This window comes from Centrocercus urophasianus, unplaced genomic scaffold (genome assembly GCF_019232065.1).
Source record: "Centrocercus urophasianus isolate 14NV4802_14NV808 unplaced genomic scaffold, USGS_Curo_1.0 seq_11, whole genome shotgun sequence".
Lineage (NCBI taxonomy): Eukaryota > Metazoa > Chordata > Aves > Galliformes > Phasianidae > Centrocercus > Centrocercus urophasianus.
The window spans coordinates 71,701,957-71,717,568 of NW_024884253.1; the positions used below are offsets into that span (position 1 = coordinate 71,701,957).

Sequence of the window (15,612 nt, forward strand, 5' to 3'; positions counted from 1 at the left end):
CTTCAAAAAAGAAATATGACAATATATACAGCAACTCAACAAGCAGATCATACACTGCATTTATTAATCTATTTTTCGTGATAAATTTGAATTACTTTTCTAACTTGTAACATTCTCTGGAACAGTAAGAATCACTTTTCTTAGTAAAGGAAGACGCAGATGCAATACTGGGCTGACAGAGAAATAAGTAAATAGTTGACCAGATGCGATTTGCTTATCCAAGAGTATAGTTTGAATAAGGTTTACTGGTTGTTGGTAGTGGTGGTTCTTTTTTTATTCCTGGTAGTAGCACAGCCTGGATTGTACTCTCATTTAGGCTTAGATTCATGAAAAGCATGAAAATTAAGGTAGTTCTGAAGAGCATCCCTTAAAATTGTGCAGTCCTATTTCCATTTCTTCACTCAGTAAACAAATGAGAACTCGCTTAACTCTCCAAACCATTACTGCCTCAAACATCAGAAACCATATGGGATGAAAATGACTTCAGAGTACTTCAAAATGGCTTTGTTTGATTTTGATATGTATGAGATATGCATTGAATAATCTATCTTGTACATAGAAATCCTATGATATCTAAGAAGCGAAATACAAAGCACTGCTAGATTCCATATACTTACTGTTAGAAGTAAAGTTGTGGCATGAAGTTGACATTAAAGCTCTCTATCAAACATATATTGTCCATGAATATTTAACCAGATTTGATGTAAACATACTTCTACCCCTCCTAGATTCCTTTTATATTTGAAGTCTATAAAAATGTGTTATCAAAGTTTCATGAATTCTTGTTAATGGAAATTTTATAAAAACGTTTAACTGAAATAGTTCTCTTGCTTTAAGAACATGGAAAAAGCAAAATATTTGTTAGCACCAGAACTATGACATGACTGTAATTCAAATATGAAAAATATCCAATTTTAATAGCTAATCCTGATTTCTAATAGCAAATCCTAAGATGTACATTCCCCACGAACTGCGCTGCCAGAATTTTACAGTTAACTGAAACACAGTCCTAACAGCATTCTAATCAAAAGAAAATCTTCCTACCTTCCTTTCATTCTGCAAATAACTAAAAATCTAACTTACACAGATACCATTATGCTTTCAAAAGTCCTTACTGAACTACTGTTTACATCTAATCAGCACTAAAAGCTACAACTATTTTTTTGCAGAAAAATTATGACATTAACAATGTCTAAATATTAACATAGAAAAAAAGAGCTTAGATTTTCTCACAAGCCTACCAGTTAAATTATCTTATGATGACTTAAATTACAAAACAGAACGAAAAAAAAGAAGCTACATTTGATTTCAAGCTGTTTCAAGCATAAAATAAAGCAATATAGGCAGCTGTATTGCTCTATCACCTACAAATACATGCTTTCCTCTATGAAGTGTGTAGAAACTACTTAATCTTTCAGTGAGAGATTAATAATAGTCTTCTAGAAGATTGATCATGCACACCAGGCTCAAAGTACTTGAGTATACTACTTATCCAAAGCACTGTTTCTGAACCTGATTTTGCTTCACTTCTAGGAAAGAAGAATGTTCTTCTCTAAATACCAGACTGGAAAAAATAATCAAATAAAATGACTATCATTTAAATTTCTTTAATCAACATGGCATGTATGCATGGAAAAAATGTTGGTAATGTCTAGACTTGAAACTTTCTTGTACAAAATATGTAAACTATGACTTAAAAAAAAATACACGTCCCAAATCATGAACCACCTGAAAAAATGTAAAAAGAAAAAAAAAAGGCTAAATACAGTATTAAAGAAAGCTCACTTGTGGAACACTGAAATAAGAAAAATGAGAAATGAAATTTCAAGATTAGTAGTTTAAGTTTTGAAGAACGAGTGTGAAGTTGTTAGGACATCCAGAAAAAAACGTTCTGTAGAACAGAAACATCAGCCTTTTGTGGAAGTCTGGCTTCAAGTCAGCTTTCTACCCTGACTTAAGGTCTTTTTGAAAGATCTAAGCATGTATTCAGCAATTACTGATACTTGGGTCTTTTCCATTTTACAAAGTTTTAGTATACTGGGACAGTCACAAAGGCAGTACACATTACAGTGTGAAATATGAAAAAGACACACCTCAACATACTAATAAAAAATAATCTCATTAAATGCACAAAATTTAAACATAGAACAGTCTAGGAAATTAAATGCTTCCTAATACTCCCTGGCCGCTGAATTATCACTGGACTTACCATCATCTATCTCATAAACAATACAACGAAAAGTAAACTAGATAATTAGATATGAATCAAAGTTACAAAAATTCAACTCTAAAATGGAGAGATATGGATTTGAAGAATGGACTATTTAGTGGATAAGGAATTGGCTGGAGGTCGCAACCAGAGGGTTGTGGTCAAAGGCTGTATGTCCAGGGGAAGCCACTAATGGGTGGTGTTTCCCAAGGGCCCATCTATGGTCAGGGAGATTTATATTAGATGTCAGGGGGAAGATTTTTACTGAGAGAGTGGTGAGGTGCTGGAACAGGTTGCCCTGAGAGGTGCTGGATGCCCTGTCCCTGAAGGCCAGGTTGGATGGGACTTCAAGCAATCTAGTATTTGATCTAGTGGGTAGCAACCCTGCCTGTGGCAGAGGGGTTAACAGAGGGGGTAGAACTTGATGATCCTTAAGGTCCTTTCCAGCCCAAGCCATTCTATGGTTCTATATCATAAAATGACATTTTAAAAAAGTGAGGTAAAACAAATTTCACATATACATATTTTCATACTATTTTTATACACTGCTATAAAACAACAAAGTTTCAACAATCAAGCTTTATAAAAACTCTTTCCTTCGTGAATTATATTTAAATTCCACCTTATCCTAAAGAACAGAGTTAGACGTATGAAAGAAGAAAATCTACAAATGGGGAAACAGGAAGTTATTCCCTTGTAAAACTGGGCTCAAGACATAATGCTATAGATCTACTACACACTATCTGGACTGTAGTCATTAGCATTTGATGTACAAAACATGTCAGTGTAAGCATCTGCCAAGTGTGATGATCTTGATGCAATCAAAATGTATTCATCCTAAACAAAGGAAAAACATGTCTAATCTACTCATTCTAAGCAAGACCAGAGAGAATTAACAAAACAGAAGTATACAGAAAATTCTTATGTAAATCAAGCTTGATACAACTGTTTCATCAGCAGATGAAAATTCATTAACAGATTACTGAAGTAAATTTATGACTATGAAATTTGTGCCTTCAACTATCAGCCAAATACATCCATCAATGCTAAAACTGACAAGAACTGAGTGATGCTGATTACTGATAAGACCTTCCCATGCAGAGCACTGTCTGCAGCTTAAATTACATAGCTAGCTCGTGTATAACTAGACTCTAAAAAGAAGAAATGTGTGGTAATAAGGGAAAATAAATAAGAATTGTATAAGATGCAATAAGCAGATGAAAAGCAAAATGCATAGAAAGATTCAGTTCACGATTCTGATGAATTTACAACCCCTTGCCTACTTCCGACACATACCACTGTGTTTTGCAAACAGAATTTTTCAGCTATGCATCTTATTTCAGAGATTATTACTACCATGTATTCACTTCTATTTCAGAACTGCAATCACACCGATCCGTTTATGCAGAAGGCTTCCATAATCTTCCTTATAGTCTTTTTGGTACTTTGGAACACTGTAGCTCTTCTAATAATTTCTTTGGAAAAGGTCAGTTATATTTTGAGTGAGCACAGAAAAAATACAGTAAATTCATATAAAAAGATAGATTTATAATTTCTTATTCAGGTTTCAATTAGTTTTTTGAAGAATTTATTCAGAAAGGACAAATCTAGCTTACCCTAGTCCATATGCATGAACTCCTATCTACAGGGCCAGAAAGATAGACCTTTTAAATGCATACAGTAAAGTGCGCTTCTAGATAAAACAAATAATAGAAGCGCCAATCAGACATGCTTCCTAGCTTGTACTGTACTCATACAGTTACAGTCAGATTCACAACTCACATGTATGGCTATGAAGAAAAAGAAAACTAACCAAAATAGAATTCTGATTTAGCTTAGGCTCAGCCTGTCCCAAGATTTATACACTTTATATACGTAGCTTTGGTTAGTACTTCTCTTGAATTCAGTTCTGAATATGACAAACCTCAGTAAGAGTCATTTAGCATTCCACCTAATAAGGAAATTGAAGGGAAACTTAACTGAAAAGCATGGCATACAATTAGAGGAGAAGAAAAATAAACAGCAAAGTTGTTTTTATTAACATAATACTCATATATTACTGCAATATTTCAAGACAGTAAGATGGGCTGAGTTTAGATCATCTGCTTTGATTCATTATTACTAACATACAGCTACCATTCTTTTGCAATGGCTTTCAATTACACTTCTCAAAAAGAAGTGGAAAAGCAATGTTACAGTCAAAGTTGCACTATACTAATTCTGTGTAAGGAAAGATAAGTGTTGTAACCAACAATACTTGTTCCAGGATTAATATTTTCTGGTAAAAACGGTACATGTTAAAACATAGGGTTTTTACCTTGCTTTACTAAACAATGACTTTCCATTAGAAATGAAATGATGCTTTGTAGTTTTTGAAAATATTTTATGCAATTATTAGAGTCCCTTAAACTGTGTAGAAGATAATGTGAAGATGTTATATTTTCTCAATTTCCTAAAATACTAAGTCAAATTAAGAAATATATGTGCTGATGTACACTTTTGTGTCAGTCAGCTTGCCAAAAACTTCCACTCAAAAGGGAGCAAACATAGGGATCCATTTCTTCCTGAATATGCAGAAAAACTAAGACATTTTCTGTAGCTTAACTGCTTTATTTTATTTGATCGAAGATATGGCTTTCCCTTTGTCTTTTCAAAAGTTCAGAATTATTAAATACAACACAGAGTATATTGGCAATTTCGTGAAACCTAAAACCAAACATACTTTATTAAAGGTTGTTTTTAAAAGGCTTGTGTATGCACATGTGAGGCACTAAAAACCACTCTTTTCTGCAATACTTTTAATGAGCCTTCTTATTGCTTGACCAGATTTTACATAACATGCACTGCCAGGGAGCTTTGTTTTTCCCTGGAGCATTGTGATCTCTACTATTGTTTATAAATCTCATTCAAATAGCTTATGTATTTCCCAGTGGATGTACCTATAGCTACTAGTCCATTATGTTCTACAAGGGCTCATGCAACATCTGAGTCCAGATTACAAGATTCTTACTGGCCTTGAGCCAATCGGCAAAGGGAGTAGGTTTTGCTATGCAATTTCATTCCAGAAGACTTTCAAATAAATTGTCAACTGAATCCTGAGTACTTACAGGGCTCCAGCTGTTGTGTCAGATCACTATACACAAAACGAGCTGGATAAAAGTGAGCTTCCTATTAGTGGTGTCATAGCTGGCAGTTGCTGAACGAGACTGTCTCTTTTTCTGCTCATCATCCTGGCAGCACATCCCCTAGCCGTTTTGCCTTCAGTTCCCAGGGCATGGATCTGTGGGTCCCCTGTCCCATCAGTCAAAGAACCGGGTTGAATCAGCCCATAAACCCCTCTATTTTTTTTTTTTTTTTTTTTTTGGGGGGGGGGGCCCTGCGGGCCTGCTGTCCCCCTGTCATGAACACAGATAGATATAGAGATAAATCTGTGACAAGTGGTCACATAAAGATTTTCTAACAAGAGTATGCTGGCTTACACTTTTACATACATAAGTGTAAGAACATTCAGTTTGACACCAACACTGCCAGAACATTTAATTAGGAGAAAGACAGACTTCACAGCAGTTCAACAATTGTTAACGGCTCAGATTTTGTTTGTAGTGCAAAAAGTGATCTTAAAAGTTTGCAAGAGTTTAGAGAAAGAAATAGAAAATGAAAACTGATAAATATGTATGGAAGCAGCCAAATGCAGATTTGAACTTTGAATGTGTTACTTTTTGTTGTTTTGAACAATGGAACAACATTTTGATCCCACAGGTGAAATATGTGGTTACTGCTTTATGCACATTCTAAAAGGTGTGGAGAGCAACCCACATGTGACATGAGTATTTACTTATCACCCATCTCTCTCTTACTCAGTGTTTAATTGAAATAAATCTTCACGGTTTCAGTATTTCAGTTGTTTCATACCTGTGCTTCACACAAAAACATGAGAAAATTAAAAAAAAATATTAGAGCAACAATATTCGTGAAATCATACCATTCCCTCAGTAGCCTTCTCCCCCTTGAATTGGAATTGATTTCACTAGTAGCTTCCTACTTCACTGACAAACAACACAACTTTCACAACAAAATATATATTGAAACTGTACATACTCTGAGGAAACCTGGGTGGATTGTCGTTGACATCAGTGAGTGTGATATTTACTGTTGTTGACCCTGACAGCCCTCCAACCTGCCCAGCCATATCTTTGGCTTGAATGACAACAGAATAATGCTCTCTGGCTTCCCTGTCCATGTTATGCAAGGCAGTCCTGATGACTCCTGTGGTGGAAAGAAAACAAACAGAAGAAAGAAAAGTGAGGATTAGCTTGTTATAGCAAAGGGAAATGCTAAGCACAACTGTTCTTTTCAGGAAAGGTAGAAGAATAGAATGTTTTTTCTGGAAACACAAAGCTTTTCTATAATCCAAATCAGCTGGGTTAAGATGATATTCATAGTTAAAAGCCAATTGGTTGCTTCCTGTGTACAAACAAATAATAAATAATGGATTATACACAGAGTGTTTGAGAGTGCTTCACTATCTCTTCTTAGAGCAAACATGCCAGATGCTAGCCAGTCAACTTGCTTGAGACTATGAAAAAACCACAAAACCTCTGTGTCAGGTTGCTCTGAAAGTAATGCCTCCTGTTTATTTACATGGAAACTACAATAAAGAGCACAGTCACTCCATCTGACAGAGCAAATGCACAGCTACAAAACACTGTTTTCAAAGACAGTTGTCACCAGCTATGCATTTTGGCAGCAATGAACAAGAGCCTGGATGCTGCACTGATAAAAATCTGCTTGAGCAGAAGTGACCTACTGTTGTTGTCACTGCTGAAATGCACCAACCCATGCCATGGTGTCAACATAATAAAACAGCAGTCATTACTTTAGGAGCAGCCCTCAACAACTATGTTAGTAAATTAACAAATAATGAATCCAGCATCACTAAAATGAACTCAGTTACTATAACGGTTTAAATATCTACTTAACAGAACTATTAATGAGAATTAATACTTAAGTGGAGAAGACATAGATAACTTTTTTTTTTAAATAAAAGTTAAGTTCAGAATAAGGCTGCTTCCCTTTGAAAACTACCCCAACACGTACTTCCTTATTTACATTTATCAATCATGCACACTTCTCTTCATAAGTGTATGAAAAGTGAAGGATAAGCTTTCATTGTTTCTACTACTGTACAGAAAGAAAAATAAAACTGAGTAAGACTAAAATTCTATTTCTCTTTATGCATAATAACCAGGAATTTATCTTAACATTTAGTCGATCATAAATGCACAAGGAAAGATTAGTATAAAGGAGTAACAGTCAACTCTGTGAGTTCAGTTCTAGTGTTGGTATATCTTTCATTCATTATGATGTCTGCAAATGGTAATTTATTTGATCACAGGCTGACAGAAAGTTCATGGAGTTCAGTAAATGGAAACGTCAAGTGCTGCAATAGGGAAGAAATAAGACCAGGCACAACCAGTCCATGGTGTGATGAGATGGAAAAATAATTCCACTGGTGAAAAAGCAATTGAAAAAAGACAGTTGTAAGAAACTTTAGGTTTCTGAGGTACACAATAGGTGGCTTATTACTTAAAATTTCTCAAAGGTATCAGTATCAGGAAGTGCTATGCTTCAACCTGGCAGCAGCTCAGCACCAGTTTTTACTCTCTCCTCCCTCCTAGAGGAATTGGGGAGGAGAAATGGAAAAAAAATAGTAATGATAATAGTTATATTAGTAGTATGTTAATAGTAAGTATATATATTAAAAAAAAGAAAAAAAAGGACAACGCAATTGCTCACTATCTGTCTAACAGCGCACAGCCTTTACCCAAGGAGAAGCTGCTTCCCTGGCCAACTCCCCTCCATGTTACAGTTTTTTCATTTTCATAGGCCTTTTAAATTCAAATACAGCCTGAATCTTTGTCTTGTTTGGCATATTGGGCACTATTGCTACCTTGCTAGTTGGCTACTTCTCAGCTGTATTTCCAATATTTATTTATCTTTATTGAAAAAGGAAAGGAAGAATAAAAAAGTAAATTGTATAAATCATTACAAAAACTCCTCCATACTGTTTTTGATATTAAGGATGAGTTACATTAAGGAAGAGACAGTTAGGTTAAAAACTGTATATATCACGTGGAAGTTTAGACCGCGGCGCAGAGTTGCAGATGCAGCTCTAGATCACTGGACTGCTAAGTCTAGTCATATCAATTTCCATCTTAAATTATGTGAAATCTGTTTTCCCACATGGAAGACTACTCATGAACACACTTTTCCTTCAAACTCACCTAAATTTATGCACCCCTACATCATAGTCATTTTTGTTGTTTTATTTTTTTTCCCCAATAATTTCTAGTTTTGAACTGTACAATTTGAGTTTATCTTTCTTTATCATTAATTATACTTGCCTGCATTCCAGTTCAGACTTCATAACCACAATTATAAAAAAAACAAAAACAAAAACAAACAAAAAAACCCCCGAACCACTTTTGCTTCAGCAACAGTCTAATTTGTTATGGGCTAATTAGTTTTTCGTATGGAAAATACCCATCCTGCTGTTGCATCATGTGTACAATCAATGAACATACAAATGTCATAACTACAAAATAAACAAGAGATTTTGACAAAGAAGATTATAATAACAAATAGAGAATAAATAGAAAGCTTACCCACATCGTGGGCTCACTGCAAAACTCCAGAGGAGGGATCTCCAAAAAAGACTCTTCCCCCCTGCTAGTCAGCTCTTAAATGGGTCTAGGAGAGGTGCAGCCAGGCTCCACCCCTTCCAGCAGCACAGGTGAATTGCCTTCACTTGTGCTCCCAGGGCTGACTCATTGCTCACCTCAGGTGATCAATCAGAGGTTGAGGCAGTGATTCAGCAGTTCCCACACAATCCTGCTAATCAGTAGAGATTTTCTGAATGAACAATAGGTTTTACTGGATCTCTTATACTCTAGTTTCTTATTTGTGTGTCTTGTCATAAACACAACCATCAAACTGATTTTGTAAATTTTACTAATTACTGAGGAAAGAGAACTGCTACAGATGGCAATTTCATTAGTATTACTTTTATATTTTGAACAAAAATACCTATTTTTATACCTGTTTTGCTTTAGGATACATAGTTAACTTTTTTATTTTATCTTAATGTGCTGAATATATTATATATACTAACATACATTTCAAAATCTAGTACTATTCTTCCTTGAAAGAACTTGACATATCCCTTTTGTGAGAAGGAAGGAGGACTTCTATGGGTTTTGACTTTCAATTTATTATTAGTGGTGAAACCTCTTAATGAGTAACAGCCTGAATTTAGAAAAAAAAAACAAAAAAAACCAAAACAAACAAACAAACAAACAAACAAAAAAAAAACAAAACAAAAAAAAACCAAACTGCCAAAACCTCCCAAATTAAGGGACTGGAAGAGATCTTCACTGACTGAGCAGAAAACACACCAATTTATGTGGTAATTGTGAGGATGCCAAATGAAATCATAGCATCTTCCACTGTTTCCATAATGAAAAACATAATCAAATGAATTAAATTAAGAATATGCTGCCATGCTGCCTGCCAGCAAGCAGAGTAGCAACACAAATCTGCCACATAAAATTGCTGCAAATCAAAGGAATCCATGTTACAGAAATACCATAGCAACTGGACACCCTATTTGAGCAGGAAGCTGTCATTCTTTCTCTTGTCAATAGTTAAAGCATATGTATATAGCTTACAAATTTTTCAATTCTGTTCAATTAAAATTGTTCATACTTTCTGAAAAAAGTAATTTTTTTTCTCAGCATCTTGTAATCTGGTTGAATTAGGACACTACCACTAGGGATGTCTCTCCACTGAAATGATGTACATGTTCCATTGACTTCAGAGCACTAATACTTCCAAATTACTGCCCTTTGGAAAGGTATCTACTGGATTTAGAAGTATTGGATTGCTGGTTTATTCCACTCTGATTGTAGTTATTCCTGCAAACATTAACTCTTCCCTTTGGCTCAGAAATCTGCATTAAAATTATCAGCTAATACAGTATTGAAATAAAACCAATATTCTGGTGCAAATCTTAGTATCTAATAACATAAAAGATCAGCCTGCTGCACTGACATTTCCATGCTGCTTTCATACTCAAATTCTTTCATCAAATCTAAGCCTGGTGTGGACTCAACGTGGCTGTAAAGATAGGGGTGTCTTTTATTCTTTTCTGTTGAATAGTTAAAACACAGGTCTCTATGTCTGAGGACCTCTACACACTAAAACTCAAGTTTTTAGCACAACTCCAGTGGTAGCTGGTAGGTTGTCTGGCAGTAATTTGAAGTACGGTGTATAAATTTTTTTTCTGTGTTTCTGTTTCTAACAAGAAAGAGTTAATCATGATGAGTAAAATGGGTCTATATTGTGGACCAATGAAGCTAGAAATTGTTTTTAATACAAAAATGAAGATGAAACAGAAAAAGATGCTTCTACCATAATAATGAAACAGTAAAATATCGAGTCATTAGATTTAGTTGGGCACATTATGACATGCAGCATCAATTCTGTAAATATTTCCTAGTTCAAGGGAACATCTTATAACTATCTACACAAAACAAGCATGAGCTGAACTATAAGAGTGCAGATGGCCTTGATTTTCCAAAAATATTTTCAGATTCTCTAAGACAAAACAAATCAGTAATGGGGAAGTCATGCAGTCACCACCTGGGCAGTCCAAAAGGTGGGCTGCAGAGTCACTGGATGCTACAAAATTGTCCAAAGCTCCTAATACCTAGTTTAAATCTATCCTCTACCCATTTAAAGCTATTTCCTTCATCCTATCACTACATGCCCTAATAAAAAGTCACTCCTCAGCATTCCTGTAGGCCCCTTCAGGTACTGGAAGGCCATTTAAGGTCTCCTCAGAACCTTCTCTTCTCCAGACTGAAGAGCCCTATCTCTCTCAGCCTGTCCCCATAGCGAAGGTGCTCCAGCCTTCTGATCATCTTCATGGCCCTCCTCTGGACCTGCCCCAACAACTCCATGTTCTTCTTGTGTTCGGGGCTCCAGAACTCGATGTAGCATTGCAGGTGGTGTCTCTTGAGATCATTATCAAACTCACTGCACCAAAGTAGATATAAATTTTGAAATTAGTCAAAACTTTGCAATTCAGATGCTTCTTAAGCAACATTTTCAATATTTCTTGGAAAGTAATGTAAGCATAGCTTATGTTTATACAACTTGATACACTCACTGTCAAAATACATTTCTCCAAATAACTGATACTGAAGTTTAATGGTAAATTATTTGTCTAAAGATTCCCTATGTTAAAAGGCATATGGTACCACAAGATCTCCCATAAAACTCAGACCATTGACAGAACTGGCACTGTACTGAAACTAGCAGTTTGATTTTGGCTAAAGCGCATTCTACTAAAAGCATGTAATTTTAAACTGAAGCAATCAAGAAGTACAAGATATTATCTATTTTCTCAACTGAATATTCCAATTCTTAATCATGAAGTCAAAAGTCTACCCCTCATTTGGTGGTATGCAACTTCAAATTCAAAGCTTTGAATTTTGTTAACCATGAGTTTGCTCTTTTTCATTTTGTAAAGATATATTCTCATGAATCTACATTTCTGATAAAATAAATTGTAAAAATAAGTAACTGGAAAGCCATTTTTCTTACTCAAAACTCAGTGTTATTTTCTCTTTTCAGTTTCAAAAAACATTTTATTAAGAGAACTAAGGACACATTATGTGAATATTGGTATCACAATTCTGCTCTCTCCTCCCTGTACTAACTTCTGATGTAAATTTTGTATCAGAAATAGTGTAGACATCAGGAGCAAGGACGTGACTGTCTCCCTGTACTCAGCTCTGCTGAGGCTTCACCTTAAGTACTGTGTTCAGTTTGGGACCCCTCATTACAAGAAAGACACCGATGCCGTGGATTGCGTACAGAGAAGGGCAATGAAGCTGCAAGGGGTCTGGTGCACAAGTCTTGTGGGGAGCAGCTGAGGGAACTGCTGTTGTTCTGTCTGAAGAAGAGGAGGCTCAAGGGAGATCTTACTGCCCTCTCCATCTCCCTCAAAGGAGGTTGCAAGGTGGGGGTCAACCTCTTCTCCCACATAACTAGTGATAGGATAAGAGGGAGTGTCCCCAAGTTGAACCAGGAGAAGTTCAAGTTAGATATTACAAAAATCTTCTCTAAAAGAGCAGTTGGGCGCTGGAATGGGCTACACAGGGAAGTGGCTGAGTCACCATCCCTGAAGGCATCCAAGAAACATGTAGATATGGTACTAAGGAACATGAATTAGAGGGAAACAGGTCAACATTGGTGGTAGTTGGACTAGATTATCTTTTCCAACCTCAGTGGTTCTGTGATTCTATAGTTGTATGAAATTTTGCTTTTCTAATCTTTTGCAATACATTACAAAATCAATTTGAGAAATGTGCTAGGATTTTTTTTGTTGTTGTTGTTGTTGTGTTTTTTTTTTTTTTTTTTTTTTTGCTTAATAGTGCAATGGTAATTCATTTTGAATTGCTTTATTCTTATTTTATGATGTAGTTCTCCTGGATATATTTCTACCTTCCTCACTTCTACTATAAATCCCGCATCCCAAATTGTAGGACTTTGCATTTATTGAACTGAGTAGCACAGTCTTTCAAATAAACCAGGTTATTCCACCAGGATGTGCTGTTTTCATCTGTGTTCAATATTCTGTCCATTTTGTGTCACCCAAAACTTTTATCAGTAATACTTTCATACTTCTAAACCACAAAGAAGTTGAATAGATTTGTTTTTACACCAATCCTGTTAACTTCTGGTTGTAACTCTTTCTTTCTAAATGATCCTGCCTTGATGACAATTTTTTGCTACCTCCCAGGTAGCTGGCTCAAATCCAGTTAATGTGTGCTTTGTTGCTACTACTCATTGCTATGTATTTTATTAGAATGCTGCGTAACCCCTCATTTCATGAAACACTGTAATTGGGTTTAACTTGGTGTTCTTACAGAAAACATACTGAAAGGCATTACTGCAATTTTTAACAAGCTAAATACTTTCTCAACTATTTCATTTTAATTGTTTTTGCATAAATTTGCCAGCCTAATGTTAAAGATTTTCTTTAGCTGGTCCTTTCATAAAATTTGCACACATTTACACTCTGAAAATTCTGGTTCTGGTATTTCTCTAGTAATACAGTATTTAAAGTGAGAATTGTCATGATCAAAACTGCCTTAGCAAGTTATGCAAGTAGTTAAGAATTTATCTGAGACTGTTTCTTGGAAGATACTTTTCCCCAAGCAGATGTGACACAGTGTTCTTCATAGCTACTATTAAGACTACATGGTGTGATAAGCAAATAATTGCTTCTTTCTAAATACTGCATAGATCTAATTCCTGTAGCATTCTTACAGTTTTCTACATCTTCACTCATTTTTGTTCATGTTGTTATGTTCCATTTTTTCTCCTCTCTTCTTACTTGAAAAATTATACTAAACCTATTTAAACTGTTGTCTTGTCTTTCATGGATTCATAGTTTCCAATGTCTTTAGCTTTCTTCATGTTATCTACTCAGTAATTTATAATTGCCGTGTAGGTGTTCTGAAAGTAATGCCTCCTATTTATTTCCATGGAAACGAAAATGAAAAGCCCAATAACTCCATCTGACAGAACAAATTCTCAGCTACAAAACTCTGTTTTCCAACACAGTCATCACCACTAGCTATACATGTTTACCAGCAATGAACAAGAGCCTGGATGCTGCAGTGGTAAAAATCTGCTCAAGTAGAAGTGATCCACTGTTGTTATTGTCACTGCTGAAACACACCACCCAGTGCCTCACTGTGCTCACATCCACTGTTTGGTCACCGTCAGTGTTGAGCAAGCATTGATGAATGTCAATGGCAGCACTTTTTTTCTGCAGGGAGGAACTGAATGACACACCTTTGCTCCATATGCACTCCCATGACAGACATCACTTCGTCAGATTACCCTCTGCTGCCATCTGTTACACAGCAACACAATGTATCAGAATATTGGTGGGAAGGTTTGACATCTACTGCCATACCACCAATGACATCATGGGCCAACACAATAAAATAGAAGACATCACTTCTGGAGCTGGAGATGTCTTATATGAGGATAAGTCAGTGACTTTGCGCTGACCAATATCTTTTCCTTGGGACTGAATTAGCAGTTCTTTCATTGTTCTGAAGAAATATATGGTTAGAAGCAAACAGGTCTCAATGATTATTTCTTCAACTTCAACAATATAGCAATTAAATTTTTGATGTGTTTCTGTTAAAGCAGTATGGTCGTGCCTTACGTAAAGCAGCACAAGGCAAGGCTAATGTTCCTTCTTTTGAAAATGAAGTTTTGGGTTTTTTGATTTTTTGACAATTCAGTTAAACATGTATTTAAAACCGAAGATGAAACTGTACTCTAGGGAAAAAAAAAAAAAAAAAAAAAAAAAAAAAAAATTAAAAAAAAAAAAAAAAAAAAGATTGCTGAAACCCCTCAATTAATGAATACTGGCTGCGTAATGGAATACCTAATTATGCTCAAGATAACTATGTATCTATACAAATATATATACATACAGATATACAAAACTAACAGATTAATGTTGTTTAGTTATTGAAAAATTCTCCATTATAGATTACTTGTCATGTAGACAAGTATAAGGATCAAGCAAATGATGTGCACATGAACATAAGGAAGAGGCAAAAAACACTGGGAAGAGGGAAATTATTCATTAAGGGTGATTTCTTCACAACGTGAACTTGGGGTTGCATTTAATCCTTAAACGACTTTATGACACTTGAGAAGAACAAAACAGTTAAGTAGACAGGGGATGCTTCAGTAACCCCTGGTCACAGCAGATGGGAATTAAGTACCAGAATCCTCTAAAAGAAAATCCCATTTGACAAGAAAGAGCTTAGAACTATTTGAAGACTGGTTGCTAATATTCACCAGCTTTGAAATACCCTTCCCTTAAAACAGAAATAGTGTTTACTACTAGCATCAAATACTGCTTCTTGTAATGTCACATGCCTACATACCCATCTACGTGAAAATCTTTTTAATTTGTAGTTTGAATGAAATGATAAAATAACAGAGAGCTCAAGGTTAAAGTCACTAACATTTCACCCATAATTCACAGCTCCTCCATAACAGAAAGGAAAATTGATTGACTCACAGACATTATTTTACATTTCTCATCTATTATTATTATTAAGTTAGACTTTTATGCAAATTTAACTTTTTGTCCTTAATAAACATATGAGAATATATCTAAATAATTTGAGATAATTAACACAATTGCCCATGATGTTGAATAATATTGTGTTTTCTTTTCAAGCAAGTCACCTTGATAAAGAGAGACAAGAAGACAGTGATTATTAGCCTGACAAAAAAAG

The 15,612-nt window shown here is 35.2% G+C and overlaps 1 protein-coding gene across 1 annotated transcript in view; it reads right to left on the reverse strand.

Annotated features, from left to right (window-relative positions):
* CDH18 (cadherin 18) overlaps nt 1–15,612 on the reverse strand; it is a 152,880-nt gene that overhangs the window by 55,077 nt on the left and 82,191 nt on the right. Inside the window, exon 4 of the mRNA XM_042839741.1 lies at nt 6,308–6,475. Within this exon, the coding sequence (XP_042695675.1) occupies nt 6,308–6,475 (168 nt within the window). The remainder of the gene's footprint in view (nt 1–6,307; nt 6,476–15,612) is intronic.